Genomic DNA, 24,706 nt, shown 5'->3' on the forward strand with positions numbered 1-24,706 from the left:
TTTACGCAAATCAAGGGTAGCAACGCCATTGGTTGAAACTTTCCAAACTCACATCAGTGAAGATGAGAGTGTATAAAAATAGTGATGTTAAGAATACAGAGAGATTTTTTGTTGAGACTTTGGAAGATTTTTGAGTATTGAACTGATCAAACTGTAATGAGGAATCCGTGGTAGTGTAATAAATCTCCGGCTCGTCTATAGCCTAGCAGCAAGTGCGTCATTTCTTTTACTTATATATTTAATAGTATAGCCACCTTTCAATTCTCCAATACTATCCAATGTGAAAGTCGCCGCTTTGACCCAGGTTTACCGAGGTGACCTTTTGCCCAAGAAACAAACAGCTGGTCACTTTTCCTCCACCTTTTGGTCCTATCCATATATGTGTGCAGGGCCTGTACTGGACAGAGTCCATGAAGACGCTCCTGCTACACTGAGGAAAAAGGTGGGGGGCTAAAAGACACCAAGTCTATTGCCGAACATGACCCCAACACCTTAGACAAAAATACAGGATTAGGAATTAAGGTCACCCTTCTATTTCCTGCAGAGACTTTGGTACACGCTGGGTTCATTGAAAAAACATGAAGCTCACTCACCCGCTTCGTAAGAGCCAGTAAAAGCGCTGTCTTCAGGGTAACAAATCTCAAAGCCACTTGTCCCAGGGGCCCAAAATGAGCATCCATCAGAGCATCCAGAACCAGGGCAAGGTCCCATGATGGGGCCAGGGACTTTGAGACAGGAAGCTGACGACAAACTCCCTTCATAAACTAGCAAACCAAGGGGTGCTGTCCCACAGTTTTCCCACCAAAACCAACATGGCAAGCTGAGATTACTGCCAAGTACACTTTTATGGTGGAAAAGCTTTGTCCCTATCCAGCAGGTCCTGCAGGAAAATCAAAATGGTAACTACAGAGCACTGAATGGGTACTTCCTGTGCATCTTCACACGATTTTTCAAATATGGCCTATTTGCAGTCATACAGAGACCTGGTGATGGGGGACCTCGCACTCTGGATTGTCTCAATAACATTGTGTGGGAGACCTACAGAGTGTAAATTGAACCACTTTCAGGCCAGGCCCATAGTGCCAGCCATTCTGGGTGGAGGATTGCCCCCCCACCTGAGACAACAGATCCCACCGCAGCGGTAGAGGCCATGGTTCTCTCCGGAGAAGCTGGATTATCTCTGCCAACCAGTGTTTCGATGGCTAGTGAGGCGCAATGAGAATCAATGACAAGCCTTCGGCTCGAACTCTGGCTATCGTCGGCAGATTGAGGGCTACAGGAGGGAATGAGGGCTACAGGAGAGCTTGGGGCCACTGGTGGTAGAGAGCATCCACCCCCAAAGGTGCTTCCCGGTCGTGAAGGGAGAAAAACAGGACACTATGTGTTTTCCCAAGACGCAAACAGGTCTACTGAAGCCTGATTTAGCGTAACACAGCCAAATCATCCTGACTACCTCGGGGTGAAGTCTCCATTCTGCATACAGAAGGTTTCCCCTGGAGAGAAGGTCTGCTGCCCGGTTTAACACTCCTGGGACATAAGTGGCCCATTGTGACAGCAAATGATTGCTGCTCCAAGTGACCAGCTTGTGGGCCAGCTTATGAAGATGTTGGGATCTTAGACCCCTTGTCGGTTTATGTATGCCACCACAGTTGTGTTGTCTGTCCGGACTAATACGTGATGACCCTTTAGAAAAAGGAGGAAATGTTTCAGTGTCAGGAGAACAGCCAGCAGTTCCAGATAATTTATATGGAACACACGCATGTGTCTGTCACATGTCCCATTCACTGATTTCCCTTCGAAGATCCCCCCCACCCCCCAGCCTGACAGGGAGGCATCTTTGGTCACCACTTTTCTGCTCTGTATAGTTCCCATAGGAACACCCTGAGTTAGGAAGTGTACGTAGAGCTGCCCGGCAGGTGGCTGAGACCCTCACTCTGTGGGGGGTAGGTAGATGTAAGCCCACCATCTGAGAAGCCACCCAACTTTGGACTCCCCTCATAATGAAGGCGACCCAGTGGGACAACGTCCAAAACTGAGGCCATTAGACCCAGTAATCGTCTGCACAGATGAGGAGACACAGAATTTCCCCTGTGAAACAGGGACATGCAGTTCATCAGTGATTCTACTCTTTCCTCTCTGAGTTTCAATCTGGCCTGGGCAGAGTCTAGAAACGGACTGATAAAAGAGATTCTTTGACATGGAAATAGGATGCTCTTCTCCACATTTATTTCGAATCCCAAATCCAGCATGTGTTTTGAGAGCAACGTTGAATGATATGCAGCCTCCTGCTGTGACGGAGCTGCGATCAAGCAATCGTCTATGTATGTGGCTACACGAACCCCCTGCTGCCTGAGTGGCGCCACAGTGGCTTCTGTGCATTTCACAAAAACTCTTGGGCTCAAGGAGAGGCCAAATGGAAGGAGATACTCGTAGCATTTCCCCTGAAATGCAAATCTTGGATATTTCCTGTGTTGTGGATAAATTGGAATGTGAAAATACACATCCTGGAGATCGATTGATGTGAGCCAATTGCCTGGGTGCAGGAAACGTAAGAGAGAAGTGTGTGTCAGCATTCTGAACTTCTATTTTTTCAGATGCCTGTTTAGAGCCCGAAGGTCTAAGATTGCACGCATCCCTCGACCACCTTTCTTTGGGACCAGGAAATATCTGAATTAAAAACCTGTTTGCCGTTTTTCCTGGGGGATCAATTGTATCGCTGTTTTCTCCTTTAGAGAGGATATCTCCTCTTGTAGGAAAAGAGCTGCGAAGCCACTGGTCTGTGATTGAATCACTCCTCTGAACTGTGGAGGTGGCAGAGCGAATTGCAGCCGGTATCCACGGTTTATTGTTTTTAAAACCCACTCTGAGTTTGTGCAGTTTGCCCATTTTGTCAGTCTCAGTGACGGCGGGCAGACAGGCCAGTTTGTGTTGCATGGGGTAAGATCGCCCTCTTGTGGCGCTGCTTTGCAAGACTTCTTGTCTCGCATCGCGCATGCGTGAGGGTTTCCCTCAGTCATACCTCTGATTATGGGGGGGAGAGGCTGCGCTCCTATCAGCGAGCGACAAACCATCTCCCCTCTTACTTATTTGTCTGTTTTGCAACATTTTTAGCTGCGCCTTCGGCTTTTCGCCTGGATGCAGCAGCTTGTGAAAGTTTAATGTTTTGTGACATAAAACAGTGCTTGTGGGACATAAACTGGGCCCAATGCGGGACATCCTGAACTGAACACGGTCCCCGTTTCGTGCGCGCTGAGTGGGCTCGAACATCCCCTCGTTTGTTAGCCGAACTTCGCTGAACTCTATGAAAGGGCTCGGTAACGGAGCCGTGTCTGAAAACGAGTCCAGCTCACTCTCTGTCTTCCAAAAAGCTGTCAGGCCAAACGTTTCCTCCTCCTCACCATCTGAGTAGACGTGGGTGGCAGCTGATCCAGGCAAGCGGCCTTGGGTTTCTTCGGCCACGAGCCCTTAACAGCAGCGCCTTTCGGAGGAGGATTAGCGGCCGTCTGGGTCTTCGGCAGCTTAGGGATTCTGAAAGTGGGAGGCAAACGCGCCTCAGCCTGGGTGAAGGTTTGGCGCTGGGATGTGGGAGCGGTGGCTTTGTGCACCGGTCCCCGTCTTGAGAGACACAGCTTTAAAGCCTCGTCACTTTTCTTTTCCTCACACCTCTTTTGCATAGAAGTAACAGCTGCACCAAACAGGGGTAATGGGGGTATCGAGGAGGTCCTCCTTTCCCCTGATGGAAGGCGTGGTTAAGTTTAACCATCTAGCCCTTTACTGTAGAACCAAGAGCCCCATAGCCTGGATCGCTACTTTATGGAGATGGAGACAGTGATCAGTGATGATACACACTTCTTCCCACAGTGTAGCGTCTGGTGAAGCAGGGATGGAACCGACCCACCCGAGGACATCGAAGCTTTTGGGCGAAGGTGCGCTGCCACCGCTGGCTCGACTCGAGGCATTTGGTGGAGACCGTGGTCATCCATTCCCTCGCAGTCTAGAACCGAGCCACCTGCCACTGGGTGCTTGTACGGTTTGTTGCGCCAGGAAACTGAAAATCCCTCCAGCAACTCAGGGAAGAAAGGCAGGAACTACTTTCCCGTTCTCTTGGCTTTTGGCAGCTTTTTGCAATCGAAACGTGGTCTTACTGCTTCAGCCTGAACTTTGGGCCACTGGATATTAAGTTTTGCTGCGGCGTGTTTACACACGTCATGCAGGTCCACATCCAAGGCAGACGAAGAAGAGTCACCATCACCGGCCTGGCTGACACCCGAAGGTGTGGGTTTTGTAACCCGACCTTGGAGCACCAGAGGCGGTTCATCATCCTCATCTCCGTCGGTGATGAGAAGCTCAGAACCTGCATCCGAGTCTCCGTCATCATCACCTGCCATGGGGCAAGCTGTGAAGCTATGTCCGCTCACATCCAGCCGGCTACAATGTGAGCACTCCTCCAATGACTCGATGGCTGCTTGGGCATGCCTTAAGCCGAGACATGTCACACACATTTGGTGAGTGTCCCAACTCAAAATTTTATTTCCACATGGGCAAGCTCGTGGTTTTTCGTCGGCTTTAGCGTCAGCCTTTCCGGCGTCCATGCTAATTGCAGGGACGACTTCTGTGAAGCTACAGTGAAGCTAGTGACAGCTAAACTGGCTAGCCTAATATGGCTAGGTGTCAGGGAGTGTTGCGGCTTGCCCTGCTGATAGCTAGCACAGCAAAACAATAGCTTGTGTGAAGTATCGCTACTTCTACCGGTATTGCTACCAATGGAGTATTGCTACTCGAGTGAAAAACAGTGAAGCGTATTTCTACTCAACACAGTTTTCACAGCTAACAGGGCTGTTTTGCAACAGACTGAATGCTAGTTTTCTTCCGGTATACACTACCAGTCTGGAACGAAGCGCCCAGCGATCGAGTTCGCACTCGTATCTATGGACAGTTAAGCTAGGTTCCAGAACGTCAGGTGAAAGAGAGAAAACCAGTCGGGACTTCTGCTCGTAGGGAGAAGAGGTTTTTGAATGACCTGTCTGTGCAGGGCAAGTCCTATTATATAGGTAGGGGGTGGGACATGCCCCCTCTCTACCTGGCACTGACAGACTTATTCCCAGCCAATCAGGGCTGGTGGAGTGTAATAGGAGCTTCTGATGAGGTTACGCCCAGAGCGTTCCCATAATGAGACACGAAACAATGCTATGAAAGAGAATCTAAAATTTTCTGTTGTAAATCTTTTCCATAGATAAGCATACAAAGATTTAATTATTATTGAATATTAAACCAATCTCAGGTCATGGAGCCTCAAAGAGCAATGCATAGAACAATTCTGGCAGACAGTGTGTTGTCTAGAGTTCTTGCATTGATGAACTAATCTGGTGTCAGAATATGAAAAAACAGGACAATTTTTCTTTTTCAGGGTCTTTTTGCTTTGCTTATCGTAATTTTATAAGAATATTAAATCTTGAAAAATCTCTCTCTTTTATCCCTGCTGTGATAAAAATGTCATATTCCAATTTATAATTTATGTTTCACAACAAAAATTAAATAACCACTCTTTCTTTTCAAATCATGTTCCTGAAATATGGATGAACCATCCAGGTAATTCTGTTTTAGTGATCATTTGAACCAAATGTGTTTATAATTTTTCACAAGTTATCCTGTTAAACTGAAATGTGATGAAACTGATGATCAGCTCTTACATGTTTATATTTTAATCCAAGCGACAACTTACTTAACAGAAGTCCGCTGAAGTCGTGATGTGTCACTCTCTCTCTGCTGCTTATTCTGAGCAGACAAGAGGTTCTCTTTTTGCACAGCCTCCCATGTATTCAGACGGCTTGCCTTCCTGCCTTGCAGCTCCATAGCTAAGTATAAAAGAAATCAGTAAGTGCAGCTAAACAGTGGTAAGAAGAGAGTGGACATGTTGAATCATAAGTATGGTGTGAAATGATACTGCTTTTCTAATAGGGCCTTAAAAAAAGGTGTTCATACTTTTAAACACCATCCAGCTGTGTACAATTTAATCTGAGAATGGCTGCAGATGTTCTGTTTCTGACCTCAGACAGATCAGGGACAAAGTTATGGGAAAATTTAAAGGGATCCACGATTAGCTATAAAAATAGACCTTATTTGGGAAATATTTATTTTATATGTTATTTAGTTTTATAAATTTGAATAAAATATTTTCACAAGAATGTCGCCATGTTGTTCACGCTGCAATGCATTCTGGATAAATATGTGTAATGGTCCAACTGCCTGGCTCCTCCAGTCAAAACAGTGATGAGTAAAGTTATGAAGCTTTTTTAATTTGAACCGGAGTGCACTGACATAAATCGGAACACAGAAATAACAAGAGGTGATGATGAGGAGGAGGACCTCACAGAGGAAGAGGACAGAGTTGGCAGTAGCAGCTGGTGCTTTGCTGCTTCTGAGGACTTACTTCATTCAGCTTCGTAAATGAAACAATGAATGACACTCTGGTCGGACTGCGTGATCTGGTAAGTACTTCTATAGCTCTGTGTCTGGTTGTTGCTGAACTAACACTTCGTTCAGTGTTGGTAGTGGTTTCACATTCAGTACCGGTGTTCTAGCTCCATTAGCGCTGCTTGTCTTTGACGTTTCTCCCAGGGTCTGTAGTGCTGTGTCCGGTTCGGCAACATCTATGCTGTATAGAGTTTGGTGTGGTGGTAACAGCAACCACCACTTGGGTCCAGTCGGATCGGTGATGTCAGTACAGCAGTATGTCTCCTGTTAGCATCTCAAAGAGCATCCAGCTTTTCCTGTCTCAGCAGCAGCATGGCATTTATTTTTAGCTTGTGAAGGTAACAATAACCTGTTAGAGCCGTTCTTAGTTCTGCTGATATAAATGACTCAAAGTGTTGTGGAGAAATGTCCAGGGTACAGATTAAGTCCTTCGGAAGTTGTGTTCCACTCTGGCTCTCGCACTGCGCTCTCCTTTCTTTCATGTGTAGGTATAATTGTCCAGATTTGCCTAAATCTTTATTTATTTATTTATTTTTTTAATTACAGCCAATAGTGACACAGTGTGGCTTTATCTAAAATCACACCAGTCAAACGCAATATGATAAACAACCACTCGGGTAAAGTTAGCCCTCCTGTGTTTACCCTGTAGACTCCAGTACAGAATGGACCAAAACGCATCATCAACCCATCAGTAAAAAAAATGGCGACTTCTATGGGTGAAAAATATATCAAAAGATGTACATTTTTTAAAAGTAGCTATGTATTTTGGCGTATCACAAACAGCCATTTTTAGGTAATAGGAAAATTGCAACATATTTAGTCCAACATGTTCAACTAGTCCTGGATCCTTTTAAAACAATATTCCAAGCTTTGAATATTTCACAGCACTCTGTTCAATACATCATCTGAACATGGAAAGAGCATAGACCAACTGCAGACCTACCCAGACGTAGATGTCAACCTAAACTGTCTGGCTGAGCAAAGAGAACATTAATCAAAGAATCAGCTATTAGAGGATTATGATAATTCTGGAGGAGCTGAAGATAGGTGGGAGAATCAGCTCACATGATAACTATTAGTTGTGCATTCCACAAACCTGACAAGAAGAAAAGCATTGTTAAAGGAAACTTATAGGGAGTAATGTTTGTGTCTGGTTAAATGACACCAGAATTTAACTTTTGTTCACATGCAAAGTATGATAACCTGTCTTTTACCTGGTAAATACAAGGAGATGAAGACATCTCACCTGCAATACATGCCAATGCAGGAACCTGATATTCAACACAAGTCTAACTTTTAGGAACCTCTCTTTATGCAGTTAGATATTAGTCCATTTCAGACATGTTGCCTGTTTTCTACTTTCCCATTTCTCACCAAAGTGCTGACTCTTGGCAGAAGGAATTTGACGGATGTGTCTCTTGATAAGAATGTGAAGATGGGAGAAGATGATGAATGGTGGTGCCAGACAGGGTCTGTAGTGGTACTCCACAATGAGGTTGTAACGCTGAAATTTCCAGTAGATGTCACTGTGCCCCTGAACTTTGGAAAAGGTGTAGCTGCAGATAGAACATCAAAACATGGAGGAAAATAGATCCTACACTTATAGAACAATGAACAGATGTATAATGTTTGGGTACCTGAACATGGCAATGAGTAGGTTGACCAGCACTATGTTGGTAAACAGCAGATAGATAACAAGGAGGATTACAACCAGCCAGTTTGCATAGGTACTCATGCAGGGTTCTGCTCCTGCCTCAATTTCTGAATGGTTATATGTGCAGCTCAGTTCTTCCAGTTTGTCGGCTTGAATGAAGAACATCAGAGGAATGTTAGAAAATGACTGTCATTTAGTGACACTGATATCTAGTTCTTCAAGTTGCTTTTTCTAGTTAATCTTTGTGTGACATAGGAATCTCAAAAATATAATGACAAGTCAAAGAGAAGCTAACATATCAGGTTAGCTTCAACCTGGACAACAGCGTAAACAAGCATTTTTGCAATCTAAATAACTTTTGGGAGAATATCTGTCAAAATTCATGTAAAGAATTTATGTAAGTTAAAGTCAAGTCATAAAACATTTAAGAACATTGTCAGGTGATTGTTTGAAATTCTCATTCTTAAGCTAAAGGTTGAATTATTTGTAGGGATACAATGCTACTGTTTTACAAATGTTACCTTTCTAATTGCTAATAGCTAGTTTAAAATGTCAACATTGTACCTGCACCATTTTGCTGGATAGGAGCTAATATTCATATACTTGACACATCTTTCATTTTTAGTTTGACAGTAGTAATTTAGAAAAATGTATTTCATTATAAGATAGAATGACAGAAAATACAATATGATCACATAATAAATGTCATAATTATATAAAAAATACTTACTATCCATTTCATGAACAGGGATTTGTCCAAATATGTGCATGTATGGCCTGTAGAACACTCTGCGGAAAATCCACTTAGACCGGGGGTCATATGAAAAGAGGAGTGCCTGATGGGCAACGCCATAGGCCATCAGCCAAACACCCAGGAAGAAAAGGAAAAAGAAAACATCTTTCACCTGTGAAAAACAAAAATAGATGGTTGAGGAAGATTGCTGGAGTTACAGTGAGGGATTTCATCAGGAGGTAATACATGCATGCAAATAAGGCCCACATTATGCACTGCAAAAAAAAGACATTTTTTAAGTATTTTTGTTTTAGATTCTGGTGTAAATATCTTGGTACTATTGAAGTAAGACAAAACTAACTTGCAAGTAACTTTTTAGCATAATATACAAACTTGCTTTGAGTCAGTAAACCCTTAATACTGATGAAAGACTGCAAGTGAAATAATCTACCATTGGAAGACATTTTTTACATATTATAAGTTATAATTATCAGAATTGAGTCCTTATCAAACTTTAGCAACTAAATAGATTGTGTTAAGAAAATAAATTTAAAATAAGCTAGTTTTAAAACTTAACATGTCTTGATTCAAATGGCCTAATTGTGGTTTTGAAATTAGTCATGTATTCTGATTTTTTGACCTTTATGTTACCTGTAGTTACAGCACATGGTTTGCTAGGATCGTTTGAACTGCCTTTTGTCTGTGTGAGAAAACAATCAGGAGAAGTTCCAGCTTTTCACACTCATTTGTGAAAGGCCGTAAACACGACGGGGGTTTCTGGCTTGAGAGAGGGTCAGAGATAGCTCCTGGTTGGATGAGCAAAGATACGCCTTATTTGAATAAATTAAAGAAAAGATAAAACTTTCTACACAGAAGTAACAAATCAGATTTGCTCTGGCAACTCTCCAAAGAAGTCTTTGCACGTCTTTGCTTTTCTTTCTTTCCTTCTTTTCCAAGTCTGTCAGGTAAATGAATGTATGTCTCCGTTGTTCTGCAGTTTCTGGTGTAAGTCTATGCATTGTCTTATATTGGATTAAACTCTGTAATTCTGTGACGTCAACATGCATTGTTGTTGTTTTCCTTGTGGCCACACGTGGCCCGCCGAGAGGACCTGGGATCCAGAGGAAGAGAGAGCCAGACTTTTTCCAAAGTTAACCAATTTAGATATTTCTTCCTTAACAATTGGAATTGATATACTTTAATTTATAGCAAAGTCCATTAAACTGTAAGGTTTCTGGACCCAGTTGCAATGAAATAAACTCCAGAACCATGCTGGACAGTATGAGATTTGCTGATATGCCTTGTGTGGAGCTGTGCAAGTATCGTAGACAAACATTCACCCTTTGGTCTCATCTGTCCAAAAGACATTTTGTGGGTTTAGTTTTTTTTTTCACGTGTGACACAGCCTTTCAAATTGGCCATATTTGTTCTGTGTTTTTATGCATAAAACATACAGCATGCTTATTGAGAACCCTAAAGTCAGACTGCTTTTGACCTTTTTGTAAATACTCTGATATAGTTGATTTTTCTAATTACAACCATGATTTAAATTAGGTGTTTTGTGAGCAGTTCCATTACCATTTTTCCAAGAATGATGATTTTGGGTCCAAGTTGCTTGTGGATGGCAAAGATATGGATCAGACGAAGTGTAAAGACCATGTAGTCTATGGCCATAACAGCTCGTCCAACATTGAATGACCAAGGAAACATTCTACAAAAAAAATAGTTATTAGTCTTACTTTCCTCAAGGCAATAAAGTTATATTACAGTCCAACATAAAGAAGACAGATGTATCGGCAGGTCAGAGCATTACAGTGCAAGGCAACATGCAAGGCAACAGTGTAGCCTTGATTCCTTCATGCATGTTTGAGCAATCCTTTGACCTCCTATGGTATTTTGAAAATGCCTTTCCTCAATAACTCAAAGCAAAGGAGTGCTCACTCAGAGTAGGGTGGGTCCTACAGGTAAGCAAGTTCCTTGAATCACCTTAGAATTAATCCACCTTCTCACCCTCTTTTTGCATTTGTATTCATTTTAAAATGTCTTTAAAGCCTCCTCCTCACATTTTCTTTTTTTGCAGAAGTTTAAGTATGAAAATTTATATAAAACTTAAAATTACACTTTGTTTTTATATGTTTATTATTTTGTGTGAAAAGAAACTTTTGAATATAACAGTTTCTGGTTTGTCTCTTGACCATCTATGAAAAATGAATCTTTAACTACTTTAAAAATGTCTTTGTGGACCTTCAAGGTTTAATTTTGAGTACCCTTGGTGTAGACAGTCGCTGGTGAAGAAGACGACACAAAATGAGAGTTTCAATATCAGTAAAGCATTTAAAAAGAACTTAGGTTCATACAGGACTTATCATACAGTCCTTGAACTGATTAGCTCCCAAGACGAGAACAAAATTTCATTGACATCCATCCATCCATCCATCCATCCATCCATCCATCCATCCATCCATCCATCCATCCATCCATCCATCCATCCATCTTCTCTACACCCTTGTCCCTAGAGGGGTCAGGAGGCATTGGTGCCTATCTCCAGCTAACGTTCCGGGCGAGAGGCAGGATCACCCTGGACAGATCGCCAGCCTGTCGCAGTCATTGGTTGCTATTTATTTTTAAATGTATCTATTTTAATTCTCCTCTGTATTCAAAACAATACTTAATCCCCTTTAGTTCACCATGAAGCCTGAGAAATAATGGTTAGCATTTTTTTTCACACCAAGAATTAGGAACGAAATTAAATGTCCTGCATTTCAGTTTAAAGCTTCATCAGATTGGAATAACTTGCCTTCGTCACTTAGATTTGTCTCTACTACCCCCATCAAACAACTTGCTGCTGCTTTGAATTAGAACAAAAATTCATTTTTATTTTTCTTCTTTTGTGTCTGGATGTTGAGTGCATGTATCATATAATTGGTTTCAATTGATATGTATAATTATTATTTTATATACTGACTGACTAGGTTTGGGGGAAGCATTGAGCATGGTGTGAGAGTCTCTGTTCACATGTTTATTACTTATTATGATTTGTATTATTGTGGATTTTATTTATGTTTTACCCCTACAAAAATGAGACGGTACATCTCAAGGGGTTATTCTTGAAAGAAAAAAATTTATCCAACATGCAAACAACTCTTTGTGTTTGAAATTCTCTTTGCAAACCACATTCCTTGCTAATATAGAATTCTTAAACCAGTTTAAGATGTTCCCTCCAACTTTATCTTTGACAATAATAATAAAAGGCTATTTACAGGAATTGCTTACTCACTCACACAAGATGATGTTGCCTTCGCTCCTAATGTGTTTAATTTGACTTTTGACTTTTTAAGGCTGTTCTTAAAGAAACAGCAAACAAATTTGTATTGACAGGTCAGAGCATTACAAAAATTATTGAGAAATTAGCCACCCAATTCTGTTTGACGAATAGGCCCGTCACAATAACAGATTTTGCTGGGCAATTAATTGCCCCAGAAAATATTACAATAAGCAATAATGTTGTTGTTTTAAGACCATTGTTTACTAATAACATAAAATAGCATAACAATGAACCTTTCAAAGATCAATAAACTAATTTCTAAAGAACACATTCTAAATATCCAAAACTAATTGAATTGGATTATGAGCTTTTTGTAAACAAACTTATCTTCAAAATATATTCATTATTGGGCTCAAATAGGCAATACTACCAGTTAGAACCTTTGTGGGAAAACAAGTGTAAACTCACTACTGTGTAAATGTTTGCATCATTTTTCAAAAGGCTGGTTTTTCAATTAGATTAAAAGGGTATCATCAAACTCTACAAGCAAACTTTTAGTGTCACTATTTTGCACTGGCCTTCTGTAGTTTGTCAATTAAACACCTCTAATTGTAACTGTCTTCTGGCACTGACATGGTGATGGGAGTCAGCACCGCTCTCCTTACTTTATATTCATTTCCTATGGAGTTCGAGCAGTGACATAATAGTCTCTTACCAATAAAGTAACTATAAACAAATAAAGAAATAATGTAATAAAATAAGTCTGAACAACTTTCATGCTAAGCGAACAGCATAATTTGTGCATGTGAAATTTTGAGTTCGTACACGTGCACACAGGCTAGCAATGCTATACAAGAAAGTTGAAAATTGTTCAACTTTTGTCGCCGTCATTGCTATCGTGTCCTGTGTTTGGGTTCACCCCGAGTGGAGGAAAACTGATAATCTTAGCTCCCCGTGTGTTGAGCCGTTATTGTTTCTGAGTGCTCTTGGAAATGAGAGGAGAGGACTAACTAGAAGAGTGAAGCTTTTTGTCATGCAGTCTCTTAAGTAGAAAGAGAGAAAGACACAACAAAAACAAACAAGCGATTATTATCAAGCTCATTTTAGTTTATGTGCGACTAAATAATTTATTGTTTATCACAACAGGCCAATTGGCACATCCCTGTTTACTGGTGCTGTGCATTGTAACTTGTGGACAGTTGCGCTCATTATTACAGACAGACGTGGGCTGGGAACAAAAGGAATACATCTGGACAAAAAAATCCTGTCCTGTCAAGGACTTTAAAGTCCTTCTGCAAATATAGCTAAAACACTTCCAGCAGTTGCCTTGCTTGCCTTGTTAGAACAATCACCTGCAGATTAGAGCCAAAAGAAAAAGAAGAATAGCTGTGAGGTCACACTTGTTCCAGTGATCCTGAATATACTTCTTCATCCTTTGGAGCAAAAATAAACTGCCCCCCAAAGAGGTCTGTGAACAAAGAACAGAGCAGGGATTAAATCCATCATGTGATTGGTTCATTTATGAAATGAAATGAAATGAAATTTTATTCGAACATGATACAAATATAAAATAAAATAGTGCACAGTAACAAGAAGTGCATAAGAAAGAAGAGAAAATACAGATTTTTTTGTTTCAGTTAACATATCATGCTCAAAATGGGGTAGGAAGAAGTGAGAACTTATAAACTCCTACCCCTAAACACTTAAATTTAAAATTAAACACATTAATGTGTTAAGCTAACAAAAGTCCCTTTTAGTAGTTGTCCTGTCGACAGATTAGTGGGTTTTTGACAGGGGTGTTGGGAGCATTTGCTGGAGCAGGAGTGCAAAATGCAGCTTTTCTCTTCCATGTGCAGTATGTTGGAGTATTTTATTTTTTTAAATCTTTTATTTGGAAAAATATCACTTTTTACCTTTGTTGCACATATTTCGAACAAAGAAGCCTTACACACAGCTGTAGTTACTTCAACTATACCACTAGCACAGTTAGACCAGAAAGTTCTATCACCTGATGGCACAAGTCATGCTTGCTCATTGGCACACATATGACACACATATGACATCACTGGTCCATTTTTGCAGGTAGCCACGGAAACCTAGAGTGGAGTTTTAGTGGTGTAGCTCCTATTAATCAAATTGAAAGGAGACATCACCAATGAGTGTAGGAGTGAAGGTATCACAAGCCTCTGTTCAAAGAAGACTCCAAGAGCAAAAATATAGAGATTACACCCAAAGATGCAAACCACTTGTCAGTAGTAAGAATCTGAAGGCTGGATCACAATTTGCAAAGAAGTACAGAGATGAGCCAGAAAAGTTCCTGAACACAATCTTATGAACTAATGAGACAAATATTAATCTCCACCAAAGTGATGGAAAGGTCAAAGTGTGGAGAAAGAGAAGAACTGCCGAACTGCTTTGGATCGGAAGCACACAAGCTCATCTGTGAGCCTCAGTTTGGTGGCTTGGGTGTGCATGGCTGCTTCTGGAACAGCTCATTCATTTTTTATTGCTGATGTAACTGATAATGGTACCCTAACCCTAACATTTTGCTGATTTACAGAGAAATACATCCCAAGTAATCAGGAGGAATTTTATCATGCAGCAGGACAATAACCCAAAATATACTGCCAACAAAACAAAGGACTTCATCAGAAGAAAAATGTGGAAGGCTTTAGACTGGCCAAGTCAATCACATGACCTTAACCAGGAGGTGAAAAGAAAAGAGAATGCATTTCACCTCCTGAAGAGGAGGCTGAAGGGAGAACTCCCGCAAAAAAGAACTGAAAGGCTTCTGTGGTGGCGCAGGGGCAAAGCACGATCTACTGAGGCCTTAGTCCTCATGGCAGTGGTCACAGGTTTGATTCCTGGCCTGGTGACATTTGCTGCACGTCTTCCCCCTGTCTCATAACCCTCTTTCCTGTCTAACTACTTTCAAATAAAGGCCACTAGAGCCAACAAAACCTTAAAAAAAAGAACTGAAAGAAGCTGCGGTAAAAGCCTGGAGTAGCATCACAAAAAAGAACAGTTTGGTGATGTCAGTGGGTCACAGGTGTTAGACAGTCATTGCAAGTAAGGGTTATGCCACCAAATGTTAAGTTTATTTGTTCCTTTACTTCTGCTCATCTATGAATGCTGTGGTGTAATACAAATGGTGAGATATCCTAATTTACTTAACACATCTACATGTAAATACCAAGAAATAAAACCTGATGTTTTGAACTCTTGTCTCATGCTCATCTTTTGTTGTTAAAATTAATTGTCTTCAGTGTACAACAAAAACAAAGGAATTTGCCTTGCCGTTCCAATACTTTTAAAGGGACAGCAAGTACATCACCGTCATATGTCTTGCATGTTTTGTATTGTTGTTCGGCATGAACATAATTTGTCATTTAGCATAAGCTAACGCTGAATAATAACTCATCTAGTCCTGTGTCTGACATTATGTTACCCATAATATGTGCACATATACTGTCACAGTAAATGCAACAGTAAACTGGAATTGAAAGTCTACATTGAGAAGATGCAGTTAGGCATAGTGATTAATCACAGTGTCAGAGTATGATTAATCTGATTAGTCTGTTTTAATCGATTAAGAGCACTATTTATTAAGGAGCCCGAGAAACTTTTTGAAAAATTGTGCATTCCTTTTTTGGGTGGAAAAGCTGTTTACACAGTTTCTGCAAAGCTGGTAGTGGTGGTGGAGTCTAAATGAGATACATGGAGCACAATCTACAACAGTTTCTACTGTCTAGAGATGCCTCTGATGAGGATATTATCCTAAGAGACACAAAGCTGAAGTTGGATGCCGATTGCAGGTTCCTATTCAGGAAATGGCTAAAGGGTGATTTCACATATTTTTTCACTACCTTTTGTAGGTTTTACCTACTCTAGTTAAAAAAAACTACAACAACACCTAGATTATTTAAACTTGGACTAAATTTTTCTTCTCTAATAGCAGAATATTTAAGCCAAGTTTGTGATTTGAGAAACTGCAATAAAGGGCGATTTCATTACTTTTTATGCACATGGTTCACACTACAACTGCTTCAGCTCCAAAACTACAACAGGTGGACACTTCAAATATGGACAAAATTATGTACTGACTAAATAATTTGAGGAGAATGAAGAGTCAAAATAGGCCATTTTGTGTTAGTGTAAGAAGTTCCAGTTAAAACCATAAAAATGTTCAAACTTGGAAACATTTTTATTTCACAGCTTTTATTTAATTTTAGAGATTGAAACGTCAATCTATTTCTTTGCATAGTTGAATGAGAAGCTCTCATTCAACTATGAATGAGAGCTTCATAGCTCTTCACTCAAAAAAAAAACAATAAAACATTTGGTTATGATTCAATTGAATTATTTTTCTGTATACATGATTATTTTTGGATGCTCACATTGCTTCAGTCACTTTAATTCTCTTACCGCTCCTCTATTTGGCCACGCTCAGTTTGTTCCATTGCCTCAGTCCTGGTTAGTGATTTTGTGATTTCCAGCGCATTTATGGATGCCTGTGTTATGTCCAAAACTGACTGCAGACTTCTCATATTGGTGGACATACTAAGCTACCTTTGCAAATATTTATTTTTTCTGACTTTACTCTGTTTTATTGCCCCTGAATGCATGTCATTCCATTTTCTACTGTCACTACCTGCTGGCCCAAGAGGGTTGAAGTTTGCAAACCAGTGACTCAATGCATTTTGCTGGGTTTCCTTAGAACTAAGCTAAGGAAACCCAGTAATCACTTACATTTGTCTTTAGCTTACAGTTTTTCATTTTTATTAATAAAAAACTGAACATGCAAAAAGTTAATAGAATAAGAAAGAAAATACAAATTGTTGAAAGCATCTCAGTTGATGCCCCCCTTTGGAAGGTAAAAGAGATCAAATGAAATCAAGAGCAGTTTTTGCTACACTGAATATAAAAACAGTGAGAGAAAACAGAAAGTCAAAAGTGGAAAACAGCAAAATAATGCTAATTTCAGAGGAGGAGGAGATCAGTGCTCATGCAGTCCAGATGCAAATAAAGTGCTGAAATCGCCCTTCTAGTCAAGGTTTGAAGGATCTAAATGTTGTAATTAACTAGAGTAGATGAAAGATACTGACGATACTGAAAAAATAGGTGCCATCGCCCTTTAGCAATTTGATGAATAGGAAGCTGCAATCAGAAACCAACTTCAGCTTTGTGTCTCTTAGCATAATATCGTCATCTAGGACATTTCTAGACCAGAGGAAATGTTTTAAACCATCCTTCATGTCTCTTTAGACTCCACCAATACATTTGCAGAAAGTGCATAAACAGCCCTTTAATCCAAAAAAGGAATGCAGGTTTTTCAAAAAGTTTCTCGGCATCTCAAGAAAGTAAGTCGGGATTGCTTTTTTTTTCTCTCCATGTCATCTTTGAAGCTCCATAATTTAGAGCCATAACACCAGTTTTAAAGTCCCTACACTGGCTCCCTGTAGCTCAGAGAATAGACTTTAAAATACTGTTGTTATTTTATAAATCACTGAACGGTTTAGCACCACAATACATTAAAGATCTGTTATTGCTGTACCAACCGTCTAGACCCCTCAGATCTTCTGGTTCTGGTTCTGCTCTGCATCCCCAGAACCAGAACCAAATGAGGAGAAGCAGCATTCAGTTTCTATGCACCATAAATGTGGAACAAACTTCCAGAAAACTGTAAAACAGCTGAAACATTGAGTGCCTTTAAATCTCGACTTAAAACCCACCTGTTTAGAGTTGTATTTGAAATGTAATCAATTACAAATTTAATGATGGTATTTGACTTAATGTAATGTTTTGATTGTTGATTCTATGTTGCATGACTTTGTGTTTTAGTGTTTGTTATGATGTAAAGCACTTTGAAATGCCTTGCTGCTGAAATGTGCTGTACAAATAAAATTTGATTGATTGTTTTAAACTTCTCTGCAACTTTCTCCTTGATTTGTCTGTGATATCTCTTGGTCTTCATAATGCTGTTAGTTCAATAATGTCTTATTTGCTGATAATGGCACAAAATGTGAAAAAGTTTAAGGGGTATAATGATATTAGAAAGACACCATTATAATAAATAAATATTATTTTCCACAATTTTCTAGCTGTAATGGTTTTAAGAAGTAAACGCATACTGTGTGTCAGTGTAGACAAATTTGTGTGGAAATAACCAACCTGTCGGATCTCTTCACATACTAATGTGAAGACCCAAAAGTAAAGCACAAATTCCAGAGAGGAGGGGCCGTCCGGGGGAGGACTTTTGAAGTCCACCAACAGAACATAGGCAAACAGGCAAAGGAACAGGAAGTACATCAGCACATTGCCCAGGAATGAGGTCACAGGCGCATACCAAAACTGCCTCCACCTTGACACGATAAACGGTCTTTTGGAATTAGTCTGCATAGAGTCTGGTTGAAAAAGAAGCAAGACACACAACAAGTCAAGTCAGTGCCAACCAACAAAAAATAATTGCAGCCAACAACATAACTGAATAATATTACTAATATTCTATATTATTCGGAGTGGTGTTTTCTTTAGACTATGGTCCATGACCTTCATGCACTAATGATGGAAAGCTACAGTGTCTTGTAAAAGTGTTCATACTCCTTGAATTTTTGCATATATTGTCACATTACAACAATCAAATATAGTTCAATAAAATTTTATGTGAAAGACCAATACAAAGTGTTTTATTGTAAAGTAGAAGGAAAATTAATCATGATTCAAAAAACTTTTACAAAGAAAATACTGAAAAGTGTAGTGTGCAAAAGTATTCCTGTCCTTTGAGTGCAACCAATTGCCTTCAGAAGTTGCCTGATGACTGCTAATGACTAAACATAATCCACCTGTGTGTGATCTAATGTCAGAACAAATCCAGCTGCTCTGACACCTCAGAGGTTTGGAGAAATATTGGGGAGCAAACAACATCATGAAGTCAAAGAAACACAGCAGACATGTCGGGGAGAAAGCTGTAGAGACGTTTAAAGAAGACTTAGGCTAGAGAAAGATTTATCAAGAAAGAGTCTGACCCAACTGTAAACCTACAAGACAAGGCTGTCTACCTAAATTCCCAGGCTTAACAAGCAGAGGTCTGATCAAAGATGCAGCCAAGAGGCCCATGGTGACTCTGGACCAGATCATCCTCAGCTCAGGGGGAATCTGTCCACAGAACAACTATTAGTCATCACAACACATATGTGGTCTATATGGAGGAGTGGTAAGAAGAAGTCATTGTTAAAGAAAATCATAAGTATACATGTGGAAGAAGGAGCTGTGGTCAGATCACAACAAAATTGAAAATTTTGGCCAAAATGCAAAATGCTGTGGCGATGGAGAACTAACACTGCACATCACTCTGAACACACCATCCCCACTGTCAAATATAGTGGTGGCAGCATCATGCTCTCGGGGTGCTTCTCTTCAGCAAGGACAGTGAAGATGGTTAGAGTTGGTGTGAAGATGGATGGAGCAAAATACAGAGCAATGTTGGGAAGAACCTGTTGGAGTCTGAAAAAGACTTGAGACTGGGGCGGAGGTTCAGCTTCCAGCAGGACAACCACCCTAAACATGAAGCCAGGCTACAATAGAATGATTTAAAACAAAACATATTCATGGCCCAGTCAAAGTCCAGACTTAACCCTAATCGAAAATCTGTGGATAGATCTGAAAACTACTGTTCACGCAAACATTCTCCATCTAATCTGACTGAGCTTCAACTGTTTGGCAAAGAAGATTGAGCAAAAGTTTCAGTCACCAGATGTACAAAACTGGTAGAAACAAACTAACTGACTTGCAGCTGAAATAGCAGCAAAAGGTGGTTCCACAAAGTTCAGGGGGCCTGAATACTTTTGCTCTATGCACTTTTAAGGTTTTTATTTGTAAACATTTTTTTCAATCGTGTATCATTTTCTTTCTACTTCACAATTGTATACCACTTCATGTTGGTTTTTCACATTAAATTCTGATGAAATATATTTATGTTTGTGGTTGTAATGTGACAGACAAAGTATGGAAAAGGGGTATGACTACTTTTGCAAGCCACTGTAAATTTTAACCACCACTGCAGCCAGTTCCATTGCTGGCTGCAGTGCCAATGTGATAAAACTGGTGAGAAACAACTTATTAGACACACTTATGGACACACACACACACACACACACACACACACAGCTATAAGGAATTCTTCTCTCCATGCATTTCTCAGAAAAGTGGTCAAACTATCTTAACTGATGATAAAAGTGTGTAAATAACTATCTGACAAGGACAGAGACTGTTTACCTCACTATGTACTCAAGTCAGTCATTGTCATTTTGTTTACATGTCACTGTATTTATTTATGCATTTATTTATTATTTAATTTCCCTTTGGGATTAATGAAATATTTTTTATTTGAATTTGAATCAAACTGAATATTGCATAAAACATTTTTTAACTGTGTTGACAGGGTTCTCACTTTACAGGAAAGTTGTATATTCCATAAAAACTGCAATGGATTTTGTTTTTGGCATGCAAGAAAAACATATCTATGCAAATATGGTCCTTCTGGCCATATTTATGACCACTGGGATATAATCTCAAGATAAATAGGGCAGAATTCATCAAAATTTATTTGATTTATTTATTTTTTTGTTATTACCCAACCTCCTCATAGAAAGCCATGATTTTGATCCGATAAGCCAGTTTGGACTTGTACTTGGATGCAGTATTGTCAAAGTACATTCCAAAACTGAAAAAAACAACAACAAAAAAACAACCTCTTTCTAAATTAACAAAGCTCAAGTAGAGTCAGACTTTTCATTCACAAAGTCCAGGTAACTTATTAGAATTGAATGTTCATAGCAGAGATGGAAATTAGCATCCGCCACTGGCGGGTAAAAGCATAGACATAATATAAGGATTATATTATTATATAATATATATATATATATATATATATATATATATATATATATATATTATATTATGTCTATGGGTTAAAGTATGAAGTGACGTGTAAATCAGAGCGACGCACCCGGCACTGTGGTGGGTTGACAATTTGAACAGAAAAAAAAGGCTGGATTCAGTTTGACTGAAGGATGCCGGCCCTGACCGTCTGACTACAGACTGATGCACAGACTGTCCATATCTGGTGGTCCATAATTTAACAAAAATATTATATTATATTATATTATATTGACCGCATCAGCCCATTGGTAGATTTTATTGACAGACATTGTGCTTATCCAATGAAATCCCTCAGCCCCACTTGGCCCGCCCCTCTCCTCCAAGGTTATAAATGGCGTCATTGCAGCCTACCAGAGTCCGAGAAAAGTGAGCGGATACGAGACGAGGCGAGTCAGAAAAACTATGACAACTATGCGAGTCCGGGAAGGGGAAGCCAACACTAAGCTAGCAGGCAGTCAGAAAAATACTGTGATAACACAGGAATGATGACGGCTCGTGGAATTAATAATGGACACTTTCTGAGATATTTTAGTAATAAGAATAATCGTGAATTTCAATAGAAAACGTAATAAGAAAGGGAAAATGAATAGAACAGTTAGAAGACAGCTATTGATACCATTTAAAAATGTTTAAAAATGACTTGACACATCTTCAATAAATACTATCTGGAGGAGTTGTAGCCAAAATGTGGAAATGTTCAATATTGGAAATGATTGCAAGAATGTTAGAGTTGTGTAGTTAACATTTGCTGTTAGTAATTACTTCAAGTGAACTTATTGCACTACACCTGTGTTAAAGTATCCATGCTTTATGTTAAATTATTCTAAATACGTACCTATCTGTTATAAAGGTAATGGTTAGGTTATGATTAGGTTATCAGCTGCAGTAAAACACCCCACTAGCATTCTGTACATTTATATAGTGAAATGCTTCTCTGTAGTGAATTTATTCTTCCTGTTTGGATCTAAAATAAACCATTTTTATGCTGTGGAGCTGTACCTTAGATGTTCATCTCTGAAGCCATTTTATATTTTGTAAGTTTAGGAGCATGTTACTATCTCTTTTATGGTTAAGGTTTTAGAAAGAGGCAGAACCAGTTCAGTTCAGTTGGCAGTCAACATATATAAATGCATCTTGACCAATAAAATACATACAAAATGCTGTTAGCAAACTTGTGTCTTCTACCTGACTATTTAGCTTGCTAGTTCTGAGGCAAATGATAAAGTGAGTTTGCTTGATTAAAGACTGAAGTCATTTTGTTCAAGAGGAAATGGAAATGATGTTTTTTGGGCAATTTGCCACCTTTAGATAAAAATATATTTACATATATATGATAGACACTGCAGTTAATTTATTACCAGGGATGGGATAGTTACTTTGAAAAAGTAACTTGATTATTCAGTTACTTCACTAGGTGGCATTCATCCTCTCTCCTCATTGCATTAAACTACTGCATGAGAGAAGCATAGAAAATGACTTGTTATTTTGTCTCTGATTATTGGATTGTAAATAGTAACAAGTAAGTACTACTTGTTTTGTTACTTAGTAAAGCATTACTCTAATCTAATATATTAGATTATTAGATTAGAGTAATGCTTTACTAAGTAACGTGTTGATGAAACCATTGTTTATGACATTTCTGCTCAAGTTATTTACGGATTTGTCAGGTTTCCCATATGTGTCCCCACAATGATAAACTTGTTCCTATGCCCTTGGTCATCACACCCTTACCTTGTGAGGCAAAAGATGCTGTATGAATGTTTCCCTGACACCTTCTGGCAATTTTAACATTGTCCTGAGCCAGAGTATGTTTCTTGTAAAAAACAAAAACAAATAAATAAAAAAAAAAGAACAATATTTGAGTTGAAGTCTTAACTTATTCATGACTTTTTTATTTTTTATTTTTTGGCTTTTGCTAACCTCTGCAGTTCTATATTGTGATTTTTTTCTTTTTACATCATTAGTACATGCCTATGCAAATAGTGGAACACACATCCTGCCTTTTAAGTTTTCCCTCTGGGTCTTCAATTCTTCCATTTCTTCCTCACTGCAGTTAAAGCAAGCATGGGTTTTTATTGTTACAATAGTACCAAAATGATCAAATACAATAGTTTGATTTATATATCATTTGATTTTACTTTTGTATGATGTCGGCAATGGAGAAGTCAGTGGCATCATTCCCCCCTACGCTGTCGTTGTCTCTGATGTGGTGATCTGCGGAAGGTTTCATCTCCTCTTCTGGTTCCCTGAACACACACAAAAAAACATCACATCTGCTTTTAAGGGTCGACTGAAGAAAAAATATCACAAGAATTAAACCTTGTTGTGATATCTCCCTTTTACATTCTTCCAGAGATGACAAAATAAAGACCTTGAATGAAGGACTGCTAGCCAATCAAGAGAGCAGAAAGAGGAGTAAGAGCAGCACTAAGCAGGAAAAGCACAGACATGCTTTTGTCTATGCTTTTCAGTGGGTACAGACAGTATTCAGACCCTTTTACATTTTTCAGTTTCATTGTCACCATGCAATGAAACAAAAAGTTCATATTATTTCTCATGAATGTACACTCAGCATCCCACCTTGACAGAAAAAACAGAAATCTAAAATTTTTGTAAATTTACTAAAAAAGAAAAAATGAAATATCACATGCTCATAAGTATTCAAACACTCATATTTAACTCACATGCTGTCCATTTCTTCTGATCTTCCTTGAGATGGTTTTACTCCTTCATTGGAGTCCAGTGTATGTTTAATTAAACTGATTGGACTTGATTAGGAAAGGCACACAATTGTCTGTAGAGTCAAATATTGAACTTTTTGAAGTTAATTCTAACCTGGCACTGCTGATCACCTGCCCAATACAATCCCAACAGTGAAACATGGCAGTGGCAGCATCATGCTTTGGGGGTATTTTTCAGCTGCAGGGACAGGATGACTGTTGCAATTGAAAGAAAGTTGAATGCGGCCAAGTACAGATATCCTGGAAGAAAACCTATTCCAAGTGCGCAGGACCTCAGACTGGGACGAAGGTTCACCTTTCAACAAGACAATGATCCGAAGCATACAGCTAGAATAACAAAGGAGTGGCTTCAGAATAACTCTGTGACCATTCTTGACTGGCCCAGCCAGAGGCCTGACCTAAACCCAACTGAGCATCTCTGGAGAGATCTGAAAATGGCTCCACCAACATTCACCGTCCAACCTGACAGAACTTAATACAGCCAGGATATTCAAATATCCACTGTCCTGGTTTTGTGAAGCAGGCCTCTGGATAAAAGATAAAGCTAGGCTTGACATACCGTGATCAGCATATTGGTTTTTCCACTTTACAAGGGTTAAACCAGGCTTAGTGGGGATTCATGTCAAGCCAGGTCCTTATGGAGGAATTTTTCTGCCATAATTTGACAGCACACATTTTCAGTCTGAAAGCAGGACTTCATGTCTTTTGTCTCAAAACTTGTAATGTTTACCCCAACCTTCCTCCTCACGCTCTTGCAGAACTCTCAGCTCACTTACGAAACATTCTCTGCTTGCTTTAGAACCGTCTTTTGGCACCGTCATTGGTAACCTCTCAGCCAATAGAATGAAAGTGTTGTACTGAGTGCGTTTGTTTCCTTCTAGCGGGTGTGCCTGTGTGGC

The 24,706-nt window shown here is 39.5% G+C and overlaps 1 protein-coding gene across 3 annotated transcripts in view; it reads right to left on the bottom strand.

Annotated features, from left to right (window-relative positions):
- Window positions 1–5,692: 5,692 nt before the first annotated feature.
- LOC106939504 (transient receptor potential cation channel subfamily M member 5-like) overlaps window positions 5,693–24,706 on the bottom strand; it is a 57,535-nt gene continuing 38,521 nt past the window's right edge. Inside the window, exons 8-16 of one of the 3 annotated variants that reach the window (XM_015021907.1) lie at window positions 23,205–23,312; window positions 23,067–23,113; window positions 18,298–18,317; window positions 13,479–13,594; window positions 10,440–10,572; window positions 8,859–9,033; window positions 8,112–8,277; window positions 7,849–8,030; window positions 5,693–5,855 (exon numbers count right to left, since the gene is read on the bottom strand). In XM_015021907.1, coding sequence (XP_014877393.1) covers window positions 5,719–5,855; window positions 7,849–8,030; window positions 8,112–8,277; window positions 8,859–9,033; window positions 10,440–10,572; window positions 13,479–13,594; window positions 18,298–18,317; window positions 23,067–23,113; window positions 23,205–23,312 — 1,084 coding nt within the window. In that variant the 3' untranslated portion in view covers window positions 5,693–5,718. Of the gene's footprint in view, window positions 5,856–7,848; window positions 8,031–8,111; window positions 8,278–8,858; window positions 9,034–10,439; window positions 10,573–13,478; window positions 13,595–18,297; window positions 18,531–23,062; window positions 23,114–23,204; window positions 23,313–24,706 lie in introns of all 3 variants that reach the window. The other 2 variants (XM_015021906.1, XM_015021905.1) reach the window with 2 other exon arrangements.

The sequence above is a fragment of the Poecilia latipinna genome, unplaced genomic scaffold, assembly GCF_001443285.1.
Source record: "Poecilia latipinna isolate Pla-1442-1.1 unplaced genomic scaffold, P_latipinna-1.0 Scaffold2894, whole genome shotgun sequence".
Classification (NCBI taxonomy): domain Eukaryota; kingdom Metazoa; phylum Chordata; class Actinopteri; order Cyprinodontiformes; family Poeciliidae; genus Poecilia; species Poecilia latipinna.